We start from the raw sequence: 21,447 nt of genomic DNA on the forward strand, positions 1-21,447 counted from the left end.
AGGCTGTTGCTTGAATAATTCAAGTAGAAAAAAAGCAATATATCTAAATAATGTTTTATGTAACATGTGACTTACATATGTATTAATAACCAAATTAATGTTAAATATTATAGATGTTTGATAATTTTAGATAATTAAGAGTTCATGTAATCCAATTGTCTTAACAAATTTTGTTTTTGTATCTTCATTGAAAAATGGGGAATTCTCTTAAAAAAAAAAAAAGCTCAAGGTTGACACAGCTTGATGGGGTTAGGACCTTCTGAGGGAAGATAAGAATTTCTGGACAAAGTGTTGTGACAGATAACATGTGTCTCCGAGTTCACGCTGGGCCCACAGTCTCCCATCCGTGCAGTCTGCTGCAGCAGCCCCCCTTTAGATGGGCTGAGCCCACAGCTTGTCTCCTGCCTTGCTGACTTGATAGCCAGGTCGCTGTTTGGCTCTCTGTGTCTTCCCACCTGGCCCAGGGGAATATTTCTGAAGCCTGGCTGCAGTTGGCAGAGGAAGAGGATTGGATAATCCATGCTTCCTAATATTCCCATTTCCCTCGTTTTAAGGATGTAGAAAGTTCAGTTCAGAGAAAGGGGGTCACTTATGTAAGGTTACACAGATAGTGCCAGCCCTGGGCCTGGAACCCACATCTCCCAATTCACAGCCTTTCCCAAGCACCACAGCTCTGCCCTGGATCAGACCTGATTCCTTTGTCCTCCGGACTGGCTTTTTTCTGTCACCCTGAAAACTTGCAGATGGCTTCTTACTACTTTCAGTGGCTGTGAGTGCAAGGACTACACGTGGAGTCCTCAAATGCAATAGACACGCAATTGTCACAATTTGCTAAAATGCATGCAATCTTTTTTTAGTACCAATTGTGGATTATTTTTTAATGCAGACATGTGAACAGATAGAATGCTACGTGATATGTGTTATTATACTAGAAGAACGTTCAGGGTGCTGTGGGGACTCAGAGGAGGGAATAATTAACGTATCCTGAGGGAAATCAACCCTGTTTCTCAAAGGTAGAGCATGTGGAACAGGTTTGAAAGGATGAATAGGAGTTTATCTGAAAAGAAGGGGAGCAAGAAAAAGTATTTCAGGGAGAGGGAACAGCACTTTTATAAACAGTTATGCAAAGGTTTGGTGTATTCGGGAGATAGCAGAGATATTGGGGCATGGCAAGGACATAGGGTGTGTGGCAGATGAAGCTAGAGATGTCACGAGAGAGAGGCCAACTTGGAAAGGGCCTGAGAACCAAGTTGAGGATTTGGGCCTTTAAGGCCAAGGGAGGCAGAGGATATGTAATAAGGGCTTCTCTGATCTATTCAGTTATTTCTCTTTTTTATGATGCTAATGAGGCTGTGTTAGTATGACTAATGTGTGGGCCTCTGGTACCATGGAGCTGGAAGCCTTGTGGAAATTTTCAACGATTAGAGCAGCATTTCTGATCTAGGGATAGATGAGTAGGGTCTCCCCAGAGATGAGAAGGGAGGAACGGTCACCTGCTTCCCCTGGATAAGACCACCTGTGGAGAGCATCCTTCTCCACCTCTGGCCACTGTTCTTGATGGGCAAGGAGAGACTAGGAGATTCCAGACTCAGTTCTGTTCCTGGCTCTGTGAAGGCTGGGGGAGGTTTTAAACATTTGAGGGAGGGTGGCTAGGAGGGGTGGAGGAAGAGTATTAAACTATTATTTTTCATGATTTTGTGGAATACTTCATGGTTAAAATAACTAAATTTTAATTTATGATTATACAGGTTGGCATTTGGGCTGGAATTCTTGGCTGGGTTGAGCTGGACTTGGCTTATCTCAGCTGTGCTTATTCCTGTGTCTGGGTTCAGCTGGGCGTCAGTTGGAGCTAACTGGCTTATGATGGCTCAGGTGGGACACCTGAAGCAACTGAGACCTCTCGCCACACGGCCTCTGATCTTCTGGCAATTTACCTGAGGTTCATGCGAGAGTCTTAGAGTTTCTGAGAGCGAGAGCAGAACCATACAAAGGCACCTGAGGTTTAGGCTTGGAACATGTTCATTGTCACTTTTGCTACGTTCTGTTGGTCAAAGCAAATCATGAGGTCAGCCTAGCTTCAAAGGCTGGAGAACAGACTCAACCTTAATGGTTTAGTTGTTTTAACCATGAAGTTTTGAAGTGGCTTATTTGAAGGGCATGGGCACACAGAGGGGAAGAATTTGTGGACATTTTTTAAATCTACCTCTCAGACTGTTTGATTTTCATCATCTGGGAGAGTTGCTAATTGAGGTCATTGCCATGAAAGGGATATGAGAAATCTTTTGAATTGAAAGTCAACATTCATGGATGGTCATGTGCTTTCTCAAGTATTACCTAATTTAATTCCCATAGCAACTCTTGTTTTCCCTTTCTATTTTACATATGAAGAAACTGGGGCACAGAGGAGTTAAGTGAGTTTAAATGAGTTGCCAACCAAGGTCATTGGGTGGTATACCTGGTGTTCGGGCTTACATTTGTGTTACTGAAAATCTAGAGTGTGGTATAGCAGCACTCACTGCCACAGGCAGTCCCTTCCCAGGTCATTTTCATCCTTGGACACAGGTACCCAGTCCTGCTCAGGAGGCTCATTTCCTGGCACCTGGTGAGCTGATTGCTCTGGAGGTGGGCCTGAAGAGCACCATAGTCTCTGGCGGTGGGGGAGGGGGGCAGTCTGATTCCGCTTATATAGTTCAGGAGCCCATTATGCTGAGGAATGTGTTGAAGATGGTTGCATTTCTCTGGGAAGAGGGGGTTAGGACAAGATGTGCATGTTCACAGGTGAAACACACATATATGTGATGCACCCAACATCACTAGCTGGAGAAGGCCCTATAGAAGCACTCTAAGCCCTAAGGGCAGACCGCTTGGTCTTGGCTGTAACAAGAGAAAAGTACCTCCTTGATGAACAGGCAGGAAGACCTTGTCTTTCTCTGGTTAGGGCCTTTTGGAAGCCCCCGCTTTGAGATCTTTAAAGTAATTCTGCTACCCGGTAACCTTAATGGCTGGAGTTGTGCCCTAGTCTAAACTGGTTCCCTGGAGATTTGCTGGGCTCCTAGGACTGTGGAAAGAGGAATGGGAGCAGCAGAAGGCACCCAATTATCAACCAGAGTAGGGTTGGAACTGTAGTAGAATGGCTTGTGGGAAGGAAGGTAGGACCAGCAAACATAGGGCTGTAAAGAGGTGTGTAGGGCAGGCACCTAAGGGGACGGTCATGTTCAAAGTACCTAGGTGGAAAGTGCAGGCTATGGTGTCAGACATAGTTAATTTTGGCACAAGTGGTATTGGCACATACCTTGGTTGTTATATATTAGAAAGCCTCATGTCAAGGCCTTATGTATAATCTGCCATGTTGCCCTGACTCTGCTATCTTTTTCCCCCCCTCCCAGAGCTCATCTCCTGTCCTGGGTGTAAGCGAGTGTACCCTACCAGGGATGTAACTGAACATTTTTTTCTGCAGTGCTTCTCTGCTGGGCAATTCAAGATGGCCAGGGTAAGTCAGGACCAAAGAAGCAGCTGATCCTTTTCAGAAATCTGTGGGACCCCTTTCCATAAGTCTGTCTACTTATCACTCCATCCACCTTCTTACCCTGCTATCAATTTGCCCCATCCTCCCTCCCTCCCTCCCTCCCTTCGTTTCTTCTATGCATCTATCCAGAAAAAAATGAAAATGTTGAGTTGGGGAAAACAAAATGGGAGTTTTTCCCTTCATTCTTACAGTTCTTATTGAAAAATATTCGTATTGAGCTTTTACTTTCACTTTTCTACCCCTGAGTTGAAACTCATACAGCAGACTGGGTTAAATGGGTTCATCAGTCTTTCTTGTATTTAACAACTGATACCTGTAACCTGAGTTTTTGAAAGTTCACATTACTTACTGACTGCTTCTCCTTTTGTTCCTTTCTCCACTAGGGTATCCCTGACACTACGTTTTATTCATTTGTCAATTTACTTACTTGCTCCTGTATCTAATTTTTATTGAATATCTTGCATGTGGTAGGCCCTGTGCTGGGTGCTAGGCAGACAGAGACCCATGTTCTCTACCCTTAATTAGTTCATAGTTTAATTAGTAAAACTTGTAGTATTTCTTGTCTTCTTCCCCTTGTTATGGGTGTTTCAGATGTCAGTGTGAGGAAAAAGCTGTTAGAACCTACATCAGTTCAGTGGCCTATATTATTCAGAAATAGACATGCTAAATTTTTTCCAAAATCTCTTCTCCACATTCTTTACTAGTACATCAGCCCTGCAAGGTATTTGCTGACCAAATGAATGGACATTTGGATTAGGAGAGGACTGGGTTCTCTTGGGCCTAGCAAGCCTCAGCTGTGGAAACATAACTCTGAGAGTTGATCTGTGCTTGGTCTTTCCTGGCTGTATACAATCATCTTTCTGTGTACCCCACATCAGCAGCTTCCTCCTCTCTGCAGGCACATTGACTTATTGCTTGTGCTTTCTCATTTTCCTCTCTTGTTTGCCCGATAAACTTCTACTTGTCATTCCATATTCAACTCAGATGTCACCTCTTTCTGAGAACTTTCCTGGCCTCTCCTAGATGGAGCCCCTGGAAACTTCCCCTTGCTTCCTTAGCACGATGTGCATCCTTATCACAGCGTTACTCTGAATTCTGCCACCCGTCAGGCTATATGAGCCTTATTCATTTGGGTACCCTCATCTTCAGCACAGTACTTGTGCTAATAGGCCCTGAGGATACTCTTCTTTTAGTCACAAAGGTTGCTTTTCTTCACAGGCCCCCACATGTCACTTCCAAGCAGCTCTCCAGATTGACTGCTCTCCAAACTAGTGGAGGAACAGTTCTGCAGGACCCCAGGCCCTAGAGCCTTTACTGCTCAGAGAGGCAGGCCCAAATAACTCCAGAACTTTCTGCTTCCAGAACTGCTCCGAGTGCAAGGAGAAGAGGGCGGCACACATTCTCTGTACCTACTGCAACCGCTGGCTCTGCAGCTCCTGCACGGAAGAGCACCAGCATGGCCCTGCCCCTGGGGGTCCACTTTTCCCCCCGGCCCAGAAGGGATCTCCAGGTATCACTGCTGACTTGACCCACCAGCTCACATGCCCTTAAGCGGTGCTGAACCTTAAAATCCTGAGAGAATAGCTCTCTGACGTTGTTTCCCCGCTGGTGGTGGTGGTGATGGTGGTGATGGTGGCGGTAGGGGTGGCTCCTCCAGAATCACAGTCACAGTGTAAGTCGTTCTAGGCTCACCCTGGTGGGGGTGGGAGTGGGTGAGTGGGGGTGAGATGTCTTCCTGAGCAGGGAGGAATAGTTTTGAATTATCATGGAAACTAGCTGAGTTCCTTACTTTCACCTCTATTTACAGCAGTCATGTCTCACTTCTAGTTACTTAATTAAACAGCTTGTACCAGGGCTTGTCCATTTGTCTAATACCCTTTGTTTTCAGTGGCAATCTTTTTGAAAGTCTTTTCCCAAGGCCTTTAGACCATGGGAGGAATTTTACTGTTGTCATATCCATAGGAATCAGATTTTTTTTTAAAAAAAACATTTTTTTTATTGATTTCAGAGAGGAAGAGAGTGGTAGAAACATCAATGATGAGAGAGAATCACTGATCGGCTGCCTCCTGCACGCCCCCAACTGGGAATTGAGCCCGCAACCCGGACATGTGCCCTTGACTGGAATCGAATGTGGGACTCTTCAGTCCACAGGCCGACGCTCTAGCCACTGAGCCGAATCGGCTAGGGCCACAGGAATCAGATTTGATGATCCATGTGATCTGGCCTTGACCCTGGTGAGGCTGGTTAGCTGGTTTCAGCCCCATCACACTGAATCCTGGTTTAATGAAGAGTTTGAAGTTGAATTTTAGAGGAGTCATTATCCTGCAGGCGATCCATGTACCAGAGTAGTAACAAACACTTTCCTTAGCCTCTGGCAGGTAGTGGGATGCCTGGGGCTTGATAGTGTGTTATTTTTGGCCAGCTGGGCTAAGCCAGCATTCCTCATGCTCCTGGGACCTCAGTGGCCCAACAAGAGGCCTCTTCTGTTTGCACCACCTATCCTTGAAGCTCTGTGTCTACCCTGTGTCCATGGAGGGTCCCATTGAGGGCCAAGGCCTGCTCGGTGGGGCTTAACTGAGAGGTCTTCCTGAACAAGAGAAGCCCACTTTCTCCATCTTGTCTGGCAGGAGTGAATGGTAGTTCTGGGGACTTCGCCTTGTACTGTCCTCTACACACACAGGAAGTGCTTAAGCTATTCTGCGAGACCTGTGATGTGCTCACGTGCCATAGATGCCTCATGGTGGAACACAAAGAACACAGGTAGAGTTGGCTGGCTGCTCAAAGGGGGATTGGGAGGGCTCTGTACTTCTTTCTTATAGAGTGTTGGGCTCCTGGTGCATCAAAATTCTTTGTCTGCCTAAGCCAACCTTCAGCCCCTGGGATGAAGTTTTCTCTGCTCCTTTTGTGGGGATTCTTCGCAGAAGGGCTAAAAAGCCAAGAGCCTGTAGTATCTTTGACTTTTCCTAGATGCAATTCCAGCCTCCATCGGCCTAGCTGAGACACGCACTGTGGGGATTCTGCCTTGGCTGGCATGTTCAGAATAAAACTCAGCTTTCCTCAGCTTTTTCTCTGCCTCCTTCTGTAGGTGCAGACATCTTGAAGAAGTTCTGCAAAATCAGAGGATGCTTCTGGAAAGTGTGACTACACAGGTGGCTCATAAGAAATCCAGCCTGCAGACATCTGCAAAGCAAATTGAGGACAGGTAGCACAAGCTAGCCCTTTGTCAACTCGGAAAATGCTCTGTTCCCTCACACCCTGGATATGCCTTTAGGCAGATGTGGGCATATGTCCCAGAGGCATATGTCTTGGCCTTAGAGGTCTCAGGGCCAGTGAAAGGGCTTCAGGTCATCACTTAGTGAATGGGACCAAACTAGGTCAGGATGATCAGAGTGAGTCTGGGCCAAAGCACATGCCTTTTGAAAGTAGCCATGAAATAGCCAGAGGTTGGTGCTTGAGAACAAGGGCACAGAGTAGATAACTGGGACAAGAGTCCTGCTTATCCTAGGGTACAGCTAGTAGGTGGTAATCTGCCCTTTATCACCCATTTCCAAATGTTTTCTGTAGAAATCTACAGATGACATGAAATCATTAGTATTTTACGAGGAAGAGGAATTACTAGGTACTAAGAGTTCATCATGTGGCAGGCATTGGATCGGGCATCATACATACATTATTTTGTTCAATTTTTACAATTCTTTGAGTTGGGTTAACTCCATTTTACTGATGAGGAGACTGAAGTTCGGAGAAGTTAGGTGATTTGTTTGAATACACAGTCAGTGATCAAGCTGAGTTTGGAAGCTGTTCTGTGTGACTTCAAAGCCCATGTTCTTTTTTTTCTTCTTTTTAACAGCTTTACTGAGATTTAATTTGCATACCATATTTTCCTTTTAAAATGTACACTTCCGTGGTTTATAGTATATTCATAGAGTTGTGCAACCATTATTATTATCTACTTTTAGAACATTTAATCACCCCAAAAGAAACCCTGTACTCATTAGCAGTCATTCTCTATTCCTCCAACATCCCCAGTTCTTGGCAACCACTAGTCTACTTTTTTAAAAAAATTCTTTATTAGTTAAGGTATTACAAATGTGTCCTTTCTCCCCCATTAACTCCCCCCCCGCCCCCCGCCATGTCACTAGTCTACTTTTTGTTTCTGTCCATACTCTTTTTACTGCATGGCACTGTTTAGTGGAGCATTCTCCTCTTTAGACAATAGATCACATGAAGTCATACTCATACTTACTCTATCCTGCCTCTAGTCTGTGTGAACTGTTGAACTGCTGGGTTGGCCTGGGTGTGGACCTGAGGTTTACCTCAAGAAAACCAGGTTGAACTCTGGGCCACTGGCCCACTTAGCTCAGTTGGTCTGGGTTGTCCAAAGGGTGGGTTGGTGAGGAAGGTTCTTGTTTCTGTATATTTGGTGCCTGATGGGCCTTGATCTCAATGGGCAGCCTCCAAGTTGTTGGCTCTTACATTTGCTGTCTCTAAGCCCTCATAGGGCTCACCATGCTATGTCCCATCTTGTTTATAGGATTTTTGAGGTGAAGCATCAGCACAGGAAGGTGGAAAACCAGATCAAAATGGCCAAGATGGTGCTAATGAATGAGCTGAACAAACAGGCCAACGTGCTCATAGAAGAGTTGGAGGTATATGTGGACAGATGGGCCAGCGGGTGGGTTCTGTGCTCTCCCTAGATCAGAAACCAGACACATATCAAACTGGGCCCATGGAGCAGAGCTTCTTGGGCTGGAATTTATGTGCTCTTTCTTGCTCCCTGTAACTTAAAATGTTCATTTTAATTTGGGGAGGGTGGTTCATTAAAGGCTGGAAAGGTAGTTCAAACTCTCATCAGCACTATGGCTCTAAGGCAACTGCCTTCCTGGGTTGTGCAACATTATAGCCTTGGAAGAAAGTCATAAAACAGCCCTCCTTCTTCATCAAGTTATTCCCAAGGGATGTAGACATTCTTTTTCTCATTCATTTATCACCTGTCCCATATTTGCGCTATAAAATCCGCCCACTCTTTCTCCCTCCCTTCCTCCACCCCTCAGCAGCCCATGGTAGTGCTCTGTCCTGCTGTCCTCCTCTCGGGTGCAGTCTCATCTGATTCCATCAGTATTTACACTGATACACACAGGCCACCAGATTTCCAAGAGGGTAGACTGCAGTCCAAGAATAGGATGAGGAACTCTGTCTTCTCTCTCTGTGCCCAGGGCATTACTAATGAGAGAAAGCGGAAGCTGGAGCAGCAGTTACAGAGCATCATGGTGCTCAACCGTCAGTTCGAGCATGTGCAGAATTTCATCAATTGGGCTGTTTGCAGCAAAACCAGTATCCCTTTCCTTTTCAGCAAAGAGCTGGTAAGAAGAACTCTTAACTCCTCAATCACTGCTTTTAAGTTAGTAAGTGGATGCCATTATTTTTACCAAACCCCATAGTGCAAAGAACCCAGGTGCTGAAATCATCCTGCCTTCCTCTAGGGAACTCAGCTGGGAAATTCTATAGTTATTTGCCTTAGGTCACAGATTTAGAAATTATCTTGAGCACTAGTGGTGTGCTGATCATCCCCTACAAAATTATTTGGGTTTAAATGGGGCCTAAGAGGAAAGAAGTGGAGGATGATGTTGAAGTGTTGAGCTTGGGAGGAGATGATGCCCAGGAGCAATGATTTTGAGAGAAGTTGGTCGGGTTTATATTTGGGTGAGGAGGCAGAAGAAGGATACAAAGATACTAAGGTTCAAGGAAATGAACATACAGCAGAGGAGTTTAAATCTGAGATGCCTGTAGGGCATCTAAATGGAGATAATCCAAAATCTGTATTAATAGATGGATTTGGAAGTCAAAAGAAAAGTCAGGGTTTGAGATAGAGATGTGGGAGTCACTGGAATATCTCTAATATCGCATTGGAAGAGTGTGTGATGGAAGAAGAAAAGAACAAATCTGGAACCCAGGGAAATGCCATGAATTTCAGCAGAGAAGAGAGGAAAGGGACAACTGAAAGAAAGTGAAAAGCAAAGGTCTGAGGAGAAATAGGAGAGTGTGGTGCACAGAAATTAACTGAGTTTCAAGTAGTCAATGTTATCATTGCTACTGAGGTGAGACAGGATGAGTAGTGAAGAGACACCTTGAGATCTGGGAATCAGGAAGTCCCTGGTGATCTTTTGAAAGAAATTCTGGCAAAATCTAGAATTAAAAGCTAGAACGAGGGGACTGAGGATGGGAGGTGAAGGAGAGACAGAAGTGAAAAGAAGGGAATCCAGAAGATAGCTTGACAAGGCGACTTGACTTTTTTTTTTTTAATACGGAAAATGTTTGCATGAATTTATCTGGGAGACGTTGAAAATAGTTGTGTGGTAGAGTGAGCATACTGAGAAGGCAGAAAGAAGTGGGGTCTAGAGTGAATTGGTTCACCTTAAACATAGAGGCATTCCCTTCCTGTGAGATGGAGGACAGGCAGGCATCAGCTTTCATATAGTTAAGTTTGGAGGTAGGAGGGATACAAGTTTGAGGGAGCTGGCCCTTTATGGTTCCTTTTGTCCTCTGTGAAGTTGAAGTGATAATAAGAGGGTTAGACCTTGGGTAGGTGTAAAGATTTTAAATAGTCACTGTGGCAGTGGATGAAGAAGCCGACAAGAAAGGAAGGGACAAGAAAAAGGACTGAGGTTCATAATCACTGACCCAACCCCAGATGACATGGCTTTGGAATGGCTGTATTGTCCTAAGGTGAGGCATTGGTGGTGGGGAGGAATTAGGGCACAAGTGACATTGTTAATGAAAATGTGAAAAGCTGAGATGGTCTTATGGCAGGCTTACGGAGCTCAACGAGGTTGAAGAGCCTACTCTGAAAGAGTAAGAACTAGTTATGATCAGGTAATAGGTTATTGGAGTTTACGGTCTCATAGGTAAAATGGTTGTAGATGATGAAAAGGATGACTGAACTGAAAAGAGAAGTAAAGTTGATTGACATTTAAAAGAGATCAAGGAAGTAAGAGGCCAAGATGTTGATTGGAGCATTAGTTAACTAGATGATGGCAGGATAAGTTGGTCATTTGCCAGAACCTTAGATAAATGGGAGGGTTAGTGATAGGAAATAGATGAAAGTGATGAGGGAGGAAGAGGTCAGATGATTAGGATGGAAGGGACTTTTACCTGTGGGTGGAAGGACAGCACTAAGGGAGCTCAGAGAATGTCTGCCCCCATAGGCTTATAAATTGAGATATGATAGAATGAATGGAGCACTCTTGAGAGGTCTGCCAGTAGCTGATATCCTGAGAGGAATTACAAATTATTTGAGGCTTGGAAGAAATAAGAATTTAAGGATTTCAGAAGCCTCAATAAGAGGAAGGGGATCAGTGGGGAATGGGAGGGAGTTCCAGGTGGGTAGAGGTGGTGAGGAGGCAGGATAAGAATATGGAGACACTAAGGTTCAAGGAAACAAGCATATGGCAGAAGAACTATGTCTAAAGAACCATGTCTTTGAGCCCTTCAACCTGTTCAAAGAGTGAGGCAGAGGGAATTTTCATTCTGGAGCAAGATGCCCAAAGAAATGACTTTGGTGCTGTTGTCAGATTGTGTTTCAGATGCAGCGATTGCTGGAGACAAATTGTAACACAGATCCTGGCTCCCCTTGGAGTATCAGATTCACCTGGGAGCCTAACTTCTGGACCAAGCAGCTGGCTTCCCTTGGTGAGCCAGGGCCTACCCCGTGGGCTTTTACATATTTGCTAAGAATGAATATAAAGTGTCTGCTTAGCTGAACTTACTGGGTAGGTCAACTTTTATGCCCAAGAGAAAGCACTCCCTGAGACTGCCAGAGGTCATGGAGTCATTCAGCAAACCTTTCTTGGGAGTGGAACTAAGGTATGAGTGAGTGGACAGCTTAAATACCAGTGGCTATATAGGACAGGACCATTTGAAATCTGAGCTTCCCATTCTGTATGAACGTCCCTGTTACCTTGGTTTTATTGCGGAGAGGAGACAAGACAGTAGCCCTGCTCTACAGAATGTCTGGCAGTACAGGTGAACCTGTGTCTCTGTGGTTATACAAGGGTGTATACCAGTGTGGGCACAAATGGGTATATCAGGAACAGGGAGGGAGGGAGGGAGGGAGGGAGGGAGGGAGAGAGAGAGAGAGAGAGAGAGAGAGAGAGAGAGAGAGAGAGAGCGCGCAGAGGAGAGAGAGGGAGGGAAGAGGAGAGAGCGAGAGAAAGTGAATGTTGTGCATTCTCTTTGGAGTTGAGATGTAAGCAGGTAATTCACGATATTGTGCATTTTTTTTCTGCTGCAATAATTTGCTGACATTCAGTCTTTAGGCAGAATATAGACCACTTGTGGTTGTGTCTGTGTTGACAACCTAATGGAAGGTTTATTAAACTAATAGCCAAATGTTGCCTTCATCTGGGCTATTAATTTCCTCGAAAGTTTTTTTGAACTTGACAGAATGATGAATGATATTTAGGATTTTATTTTGCTGCCATCTCCTCTTGGGTTTAACTCAACAGACCTTTGGTGGACCCTTGCTCTGGGTCAGGTCTTATTTTGGGCACTAAGAGACCAAAGTTGAATAAAACACCTCTTGCCCTCAAGTTGCTCAGTATTCCCCTAAATCCTTCCATCCTAATCATCTCATCAAAACTGAGCTAAGCCCAGCTGGCATGGCTCAGTAGTTGAGTGTCAACCTATGAACCAGGAAGTCAAGGTTTGATTCCTCCTGGTCAGGGCACATGCCTGGCTTGTGGGCTCTTTCCCCACTGGGAGGCGTGCAGAAGCCAGCCAATCAATGATTCTCTCTCTTCATTGATGTTTCTATCTCTCTCTCCCTCTCCCTTCCTCTCTGAAATCAATAAAAATATATTAAAACAAACAAACAAATGAGCCAAAGGAGCCATTAGACTGAGCTAGCAATAGATACCATCTACTCATGCGCCAGGCCAGGGACCTCAGAGGACAGTGCTGGTCCCTGGCACTGAGCTGCATTGGAGCTTCCCCACTCTCTTCCACCTTATTTGCTCCACACACGGTTCCCCAGGTCTGTATCTGCAGACTTGCTCATTGTCCTGGGGGTGGCGCTCTCTTCTTTGCTACTTCCCAGCACATTCCCTCCCTATCTCCAATGTTACTTTTTTTTTTTTGTCTCAGTCTCTGTCGGGCTATTTTGTTAAAAAAAGAATGGGGTCAAATTCCTTTTTCTCAGCAGCATAGTATTCCATTGTGAAGATGTACCACAGTTTTCCAAGCATAATCAATGGACACAGGCACTAGCGGGGTGAGGGTTTTTGCCGAGTGTTGGGGGAGGCCGGGGAGAGGTCAATGGGGGAAAAAGGAGACAAAGGAGACATATGTATTACTATTTGCAATACTTTAAACAGTAAAAAAGAAAAGAAAAGAATGGGTTCTCTTTGAGGGAGCCCATTGTTTCTCTAGTAGGATACAGAGTCAGGAATGAGCATCTGGTAAAAGCAGTGCTAATTTCTCAAATGTCCTAGGCCCCCAAAGCTGGTCCATACAGATTCAATTACTGGTCTCATTTAAGAATGAGTCTTAGAGATCAGGGGTTGAATTTCTTAATTTCTGCCTGGTATAGGTTTGTTGAATGATGTCTGTTGGTCCCAGGAGCAGGAGGTAGCAAGTAGGGAACAATTGCAGGTTACCTTTGGAAACTGTCTCTATTCTGAATTTCCAGGCTGCATAACCACAGAAGGTGGACAACTGTCTCGGACAGATACCCATGCGTATGGAAGTTTCCAGGGGCCATCATCCTTTTATCAAAGCCACCAGTCTCCAGTAGCTCAGCAAGAGGCTCTTAGCCACCCCTCACACAAGTTCCACTCTCCAGCACTGTGTTCCTCGTCTGTGTGCTGCTCCCACTGCTCCCCCGTCTCGCCCTCCCTTAAAGGCCAGGTCCCCCCACCCAGCATACACCAAGCTCACAGCTTTCGGCAGGCCTCTGAGGTGGTGCCCCAGCAGCTGGGGTCACTGCAGTGCTCCACCCTGCTACCCAGAGAGAAAGAGCTGCCCTGCAACCCTCACCCACCAAAGCTGCTGCAGCCGTGGCTGGAAACCCAGCCCTCCGTGGAGCCGGAGAGCACATCCCAGCGGCTGGGGCATCAGCTGACCTCCCAGCCGGTGTGCATTGTCCCCCCGCAGGATGTTCAGCCTGGAGCCCATGCCCAGCCCACCGTACAGACACCCTCGATCCAAGTCCAGTTTGGCCACCACCAGAAGCTGAAGCTCAGCCACTTTCAGCAGCAGCCACAGCAGCAGCTGCCACCTCCGCTACCTCTGCCACCCCCACCCCAGCAGCAGCCACCCCCACTTCTACCTCCATCCCAGCACCTGGCTTCTAGTCAGCATGAGAACCCTCCTGGGCCTGCCTGTTCCCAGAACGTGGACATAATGCACCACAAGTTCGAGCTGGAGGAAATGCAGAAGGACCTGGAGCTTCTCCTTCAGGCTCAACAGCCCAGCCTGCAACTGAGTCAGACCAAATCACCTCAGCATCTTCAGCAAACCATTGTGGGGCAGATCAACTACATCGTGAGGCAGCCAGCCCCCATCCAGTCCCAGACCCAGGAGGACACCGTGCAGGTGAGCCTCAGAGTGGCTTGGGGTACATATTCGTCCCATCCTGGGATCACTCAGGAACACAGCCTCCCAACCACAGGGTGGCACAGGAACACAGTCTCTTCACCTTAGGGTGGCCTTGAGCATAACCTTCACATTTCAAGACTGCCTGGGTTCCACTCCCTTCTCAGGAACCTCCAGAGAACATAGCATCTAGTCCCAACATAGAATGGGGCTCAACACTCCAGAGTGGCCTAACTCAGCCCTGTCCTCTTCTGTGACACCCGGAACCTTGTTCATGACTAGACCTTTCTGATCCGCGCTGGATTGCCACCAGTGCCATGGCAGAGAGAGGCTGTCTCTTAAACCAGGGGTCCTCAAACTACGGCCCGCGGGCCACATGCAAATACAAATATTGTATTTGTTCCCGTTTTGTTTTTTTACTTCAAAATAAGTTATGTGCAGTGTGCATAGGAATTTGTTCATAGTTTTTTTTTAAACTATAGTCCGGCCCTCCAATGGTCTGAGGGACAGTGAACTGTCCCCTTGTTTAAAAAGTTTGAGGACCCCTGTCTTAAACCTTTGTAACCTCCTCCCTTTCCTTGCTGGGAACTTATGAATCTCAGACAGAAGAAAGGGAGAACTTAAAGAGCAACGGAGGGTATGCATTAGATGCTAGTGAGCAGCATCTTTTTTTTCCTTTTACTTACTAAATTGGGGTGACATTGGTCAACATGAACATATAGGCTTCAGGTGTCGGTTTCTATGTTACAAGATCTGTATATAGCACCGGGGCAGCATCTTTATACCACTGCATAGCTATAGGCTTAAAATTTATTTCAAGCCTACTACACTAGGTATGTTTTATAGACAGTGTATCATTTATCCTATCAACAGTGCTGTCAGGGAGGCATTACCATCTGTATTTCATAGGTACAGAAGTGGAGGTCAAAGAGGGTGAGGAATTAGCCTTGAGAGCCTGAAACATAGTGGTAGAACCAAGTCTTGGATCCAGGTCTGCGGACTCTGGAATGCCACAGAAGAGGCCTTGTTTTCTCCCTGGGGGATGATGAATGCTTCTCTCAGCTGAAAGCCAATCGAAGAGGTGCACTTTGACCTCTGGGATCTTTGCTGCCTTCTACATCTTCATTCTTAACTCTTGCTTTTCTTTTTTTTTTTTCTTCTCAGAACTTACTGTTGCAGCCCCCTTCTTTCTCTCTACTCACTTTTCCCATAGTGGTGTCTCCCTTAGATCTGTGATCACAGTTATATCTTCAAAGCAGCTCTACAGACTTTTACTTTATTACAAAATATAAGGCCTCACATTAATACTTAGTACTTTCAACTTTAGACCATGTTTCAAAGTTTTCCTCTGAGGTCAGTTTCTACGAGGGGATATAGACTAATCCTCATCATGGCAGTGAAGGGTCTAGGGTTCCTAGAGGACCACAAGTTAAATGTAAGTCATAACTGTTATGACTGCTAAGGCGAATATGACGGTTAGTTCAGAACTCTCCTGGGGTTTTATCCTAAGACTGTTATTAGGATATATCTTAGGAAGAGTTTAGATAAGAGTATCTTTCTGAAAAAATTTTAAGAAGTTCACAGTGGTGGTAAGGGGGAGTGCAGGTTGGGCACTAACCCTGGGTGCAGCTGCTGCTCCTGCTGCCGCTCCTCTCTGCAGTGAAAGCCACCCAAGTTTTTATTTTCTTCTACAGGCTACAGATGAGCCCCCAGCATCTGAAGTCCCAAAGCCAGCTCTCTCTCTTGACAAGAATACTGCTGCTAACTTGCCCCAGTCATCTGGGGAAGAAACCCCTCACAGTGTTCCCTCCCTGGACAGCACTGCCCAGCACTCCTCTCCAAATGTGGTGAGAAAGGTACTAACAGAGCCTGCTTTTCCTAACCATGTGGGACCCACTGGTAGCCAAGACCCCCGGGAGCTGGATGAGGAGGACGGGGCGGGGGGAGGAGTGTCCCTGTTCCATCCCTGGATGTTACACAGCCCTGACTCATGCCTTCTGTCCTAATGAGTCAGCAACATAAGTCCTCCTCACCTCATTTCCACCCCCACATAGATACTTAAAATGGGACCAGCTAAGCTTCATTTAGAAAAGGGAAGAGCCAGTTTACTGAACACTTACTCTGTGCCTAGAACTGTGCGTGTGCTTCACAAGCATCTCAGCCCGCCCAGCAGTTCTGTGAGGTGGGCATCCCCATTATATGGCTATGGAAACTGAAGTCCAGGGCCCCAGAGCTAGTAGATAAAAGGGCTGAGTTTTATTTAAAATGAGATCTGTCAGAATCCAAAGCCTGAACATAACTCTCTGCAATGGAAATGGTGAAAATATTCTATGTGACTCCACAACCCAACATTGATTGGCCTTGGAATTAGAATCAATGGAATTTGTTAGGTGAGTACAGAGATGTCCTGAGCATCTAGGGGCACTGTGATCTCTTAAAGATCAGCTACTGGAGCCCTCCCTGTGCACCCACCTCCCTGCTGGCTGGAAGTGTCAGTTACTGAACCCCACAACTCCTCAGCTGTCCTACTCTTACTGTCCCATACCCTCCACCCCTACAATCCTAGCTGAAACCTCAGTACTGTGCCACGACCTCCACTCAGCCCTCCCTATGTACTTTGGCCCTTTTCATATTATCTATTGCCTTCTATGGTCTGGTGCCCTTGGCCCTCCTGGTGCTCCACTCAGCCCTGCACCTGAAGCTCTGTCAGCTATTCTGTAGCCTTCCAGTCTGCACCCTCTGCCCCAGTTCACTAGTTGTTCTGTGTACCTACCTCCTCACCGTGTTTCCCTAGCAGCACCAGTACCATCTATGCTTAGGTCAATCTATCTCAGTGATATTTGAGAATTTAGAAAAGTAAGGCGTGGCCAAAATGAAATTTTAACTTAGAAATCCCTGGTGACTCTTGAAGTCTGGATAGGTCTCTGGTATTAGTGGTTTTTGGTTTATGCCTGTCCTGTCCTACCTGTTGAAATGCTTTGGCCTAGAGGCCATAGAGATGCTGTAAATAGGCCCTTTGTGGCTCTTAGGGGTATACTACTTGGGTCCTTATATTCTTATACTTAGGCCAACTGCCTATCCATCCAAACATTTATTCACTCAATGTTAAAAAAAAAATATATATATATATATATACATACACACATATATATAATCTCCTATGTGCTAAATATTTTTGCTAGGTGTCAGGCACACATTGGTGAATAGTCTCACACTGGAGTTTAAGGTCTAGCAGGAGAGATAGTTAAGCAACAGCAATCAATTATGATAAAGTGCCGTGATAACTGTTGGGGAATATAGAAGGAACACCTAGCCCTGGGAGAGGGACTGTTCAGAGAAGATTCCTAGAGGACATGATTTTGAGCTGAGATTTGAAAGACAAGTTAGGCTAGTGAAAGAGGTAGGGGCGGGGGGCTAGAATAAACAGTCAAAATCAATGGCAAGTAGGAAGCTCCAGAAGTGAGAGAAAGCCTCGGGCACTTAGAGGGTCTCAGATAATTTGGCTTGGTAGGAACATGAGATGTACTGGGGGATGGGAGTGAAACCAGAGTCTGAGACCTTGTGAATTAAGCTCTGGAGTTGGCATCCAGTCTTGTGGGTTGTGAGGAGTGAATGAAGAATTTCTAGCAAGGAGGGATCTGGTTTGAATGAAATTTTAGAAAAGTCACTTTAGCTGCAGTAAGGGAGACCAAAATAGTACAGAGGAGAAATAGGAGAGGTTGAATGAAGTCAGTAGTGATGGGGCTAAAGAGGAAACAAGGGCTTCAAGAAAGCAGATTACAGGAGCTGTTTGTATTCAGAGCCTGATCAGCGATGGGAAGAGAGGGAAAGAAAGTCTTTTGGCTTAACACCTAGGTCTGTTTTGTCCCCCTGGTTTACCCTTCACTGAGATGGGAACATGGGAAGAAGGTATATTTGGGGGGAGAAAAATGTTATGTTTTGTACTGTTAATGGTCTTCTGTGGAAGCTGCATTAGAAGAAGAGCAAAAGGCAGGTAGCTGTAGATGTCAGTAGTTCAGAAGGAAGCATGGGAATTTCCTGTGTTCAAGTGGTAGTAGAAGTCATGCAGAAAATGTCACATCTTGTTTAATGAGTCTCAGTTCTGTTCCTAAACACAGGACAGAGGAAGGAAAGGCGATGAGCCATGAATAGGTTGGTACTGGGGTTAGTGAAGGTCCTAGGAACTCTAATTTCTCATTTTGAGCTGCCATGGCCCTTATCAACCTGGGCTCATGCAGAAATTTGTAGGGCAGGGGGCCTAAAATTTTTCAGATGTTTTATAGACTTCTTTATGGCTTGAACTCCAAGAAAAGAACACCAGGGTTGCCATTCTGGCCCAGAGGACCCTTTGGATCCACTTGACTGAGAGAGTCCTAATTAAATACAAAGCTACTTAAATAGGAAAAAGGGCTTTCTTTTTGAGGGCAGTCATTGCTTTGAGCCTGGAATTGGGCCGGGTTGAGGGTATGAAGATAACATTTTGAGCATCTTATCATTAAGTGATAATATTTTGTATATCATTTTCTGCTTTTTCTATAGATTTTTACATGGATTATTCATTTTGTCTCTTTGTTTATCTAGAAATACTATGAGCAAGCCACTCTCTTGCTCCCCTTTGAAAGATGTGGAAACTGAGACACAGAGAGGTTAAGTGACCCATCCAGGAGGTTATACAGTTGATTATTGGCAATGTTATGACCAAAGCACAGGTCTCTTATTCAACCCTGTGTCAGTGACTAGGCTAAATTTCCTCTTGGTGGACTGCAGTGGAGAAGGCAGTCCTTCGTTTGGCCTCTCACGTGCTGGATTTTCCCGTCCTTATCATTGTTGACGTAGCCTGAGGCCTTGGTGGGGAGAGGTCTTAGGAGCCTAGTGTGGCCTTGGTTTTCTTCATCTGATAAGGGTTGTTTAGCCGCCAGCCCACTCCTCAGCCTGTACTAGCCTGCGTGCCAGGGAAGTCAGAAGCCTATCTGACGGTCACAGACCAGGGGCACCTACGGCACCAGGCACCTCTCTGCGTGTTCCATGGGACTCTTTCATGCTCTGAGCTGCTCACTGGCTTTATGTCACCACAAGGAAGATTGTGTTACAGCAGAGCTGCTGTGCACAAGCACCTAGGACTTGGTACTAAGTGAGCTGATGCTAAAAGCAGATCTGAAAGTTCCAGAATGGGTTTTCTCGTGGCTTGAGCTCTGCGATCGCAGGAGCATTTTATCCACCACCTTCCCTGAACCCACCAGGATGTTTTGAAAGAAGGTTGACATTTGTCTGACACTAGCTGTTACCTATGCTTCCTAGTCTTGGTTTAGCCACTCTGAAGAAAGACCATGGCTACACCTCTGCAGGAGAACCTCTTACCTCCCAAGTGAAACTGGAAGACACTTGATGGCTCCATTTCATACTTCTGAACGATTCGACTGCTGAGAAAGACACCCCCTTTACGCAAAGCTCTCATGGAGTCAAGCCTGGCGGCATCACAGGAAGCCCTGTCTGAGCCCCACTTCACCTGCAAGAGGGATCTCTCTTCTGCTCATAATGTGGCCCCAGATCTCTAACAGAGAACTTGGAGCCATCAGGATGCTGCTCATGGTTTGAGAGGAGTCTGGGATGTAAATGTTACTGAAGCAGTAGGCATTCCTGTAGTCCAGATGATTAAGAGTGATGCAGAAAGTAAAGGAGTATGACTCATACAAATAGCATTTATTACCATTATTAAAGCACTTTGATGCCTGAGCTCTAAATTTGATTCTTACAACTCAGTGAGATTCACATTAACCTGTGGAAAAAGGAATTAAAACCCAGAAATGGGAAATGATGTGCTTAAACCCATACTCTAAACCAGGGGTGTGGAACCATTTTTCTGCCAAGGGCCATTTGGATATTTGGATAACATTATTCGTGGGCCATATAAAATTATCAATTAAAAACCTGCTATATTTGGTCAAACATTTAGTTAACTCACCCCTAATGGCTTGGCAGACCCAGACCAAATGATTTTGTGGGCCTTATATGGCCCATGGGCCGGACAGTCCCCAGCCCTGCAGTCTAAACCCTGGCATAAGTGAGAAGATACTAGGCATCCTGTCTTCCTAGTCTTCCTAGTCTCCAAAGCCACTGCCATGGATCAGACCATGGGTTCTTGACCTCAGCAACCATATTCTCCTCATTGCCTAGCCCTGAGAGCAGCTGTTGCTCAGAATGTTCCTGAACAAAGTGCCTGGTGAAGCTTTCTTAGGGCACAGCCTGTGTTAGCACATGTAGAACTTATACAGAGGTCTAGTCTGTCCTACTCAGGAATCGAGGCAAACACTCCCCAGGCCTGGTTCCCTGAATATAGCTCACTCTAGGAAACCTGTCTCCTTAGCTCTAGCCTGGCTTGATTCACAGACCAAACTCAAGCCCTTTGTTTAGGTCACCTGGCCCATGAGAGAACAGGTTCTTGCCTGTAGGTCTTAAATTTCCTTACCCTTGTCTGGCCACAATACCTCTGACCTATTTCTCCAGCGTAACCAAGGATGCAGCCCCTCCAATAGTAGAACTATTTTGAGAGTTCTACTCATTCTTTCACTTCCGATTCACTGGAATCCATTGATTCCTTTCCTCTTCCTTCCCCCTCAGGCTCTGGGATCCTCTTTGCTTTTTCTGTCTCTTATGATCATCAAGGCACTGGGTACTCTTTAGTTATCTCTTCACCACCCATGAATGTTTTCTCATTTGGCTTTGGTCAGTTAGCCTAAATCAGCATAGTTACAGCCACAGCAGTAGCCCTAATTTGTACAGAACACTCATTGTCAACAAGAGCAGCGACTTCACTATAAAAAATCAGCTTGTGAAACCACTTGCTGGAAAGTTAGTTCCTTCCTCAGCTATCTGATTCAACTGTTTCAAGATCTACTATACTATTTTAAACCAGCCTACCTCGGAAGCTGCTGACGCACTCAAATATCCCAAGGATTTAATTCACAAATCTATTTACCGCTATCCTTGTCTCCTTATCTGTTTCCTTCGGCCAGAGTGAAGGCCTTCCGTGTGTTTCCCAGACACAACTGCCAAGTCACTGGTCCCTTCTCATACTGCCCATTTACACGGTGTGGTTAGTCTTATACAGTTTTAATACTGAACAAAACCCTGAAACCAGAAGTGATCGGTCAAAGCTTTGGAGCAGCAGCAGAACACAGTGTCACGAACGCCACGCATTGTATTCTGTATGAGACCATAAGCCCACACTCGGGTGTCTAGTCAGCAGTCTTGATCTAGAAAGCTTAGCTGTATGGTTTTCTTTGGAAATGACTTAGTTTTCTTACATTGTGGCAGTAAGCAGATCAGAAGCA

The 21,447-nt window shown here is 45.6% G+C and overlaps 1 protein-coding gene across 2 annotated transcripts in view; it reads left to right on the forward strand.

Annotated features, from left to right (window-relative positions):
• The window catches only part of TRIM66 (tripartite motif containing 66), a gene marked incomplete at both ends in the record, with an annotated part of 50,765 nt that overhangs the window by 18,747 nt on the left and 10,571 nt on the right, over positions 1–21,447 (forward strand). For both annotated transcript variants that reach the window (XM_081099351.1, XM_081099352.1), the window contains 9 exons: positions 3,387–3,490; positions 4,889–5,036; positions 6,154–6,286; positions 6,612–6,728; positions 8,061–8,175; positions 8,743–8,889; positions 11,098–11,215; positions 13,212–14,116; positions 15,811–15,972. In XM_081099351.1, the coding sequence (XP_080955477.1) occupies positions 3,387–3,490; positions 4,889–5,036; positions 6,154–6,286; positions 6,612–6,728; positions 8,061–8,175; positions 8,743–8,889; positions 11,098–11,215; positions 13,212–14,116; positions 15,811–15,972 (1,949 nt within the window). The remainder of the gene's footprint in view (positions 1–3,386; positions 3,491–4,888; positions 5,037–6,153; positions 6,287–6,611; positions 6,729–8,060; positions 8,176–8,742; positions 8,890–11,097; positions 11,216–13,211; positions 14,117–15,810; positions 15,973–21,447) is intronic.

This window comes from Myotis nattereri (genome assembly GCF_964212035.1).
Source record: "Myotis nattereri genome assembly, chromosome: 9".
NCBI classification, from domain to species: domain Eukaryota; kingdom Metazoa; phylum Chordata; class Mammalia; order Chiroptera; family Vespertilionidae; genus Myotis; species Myotis nattereri.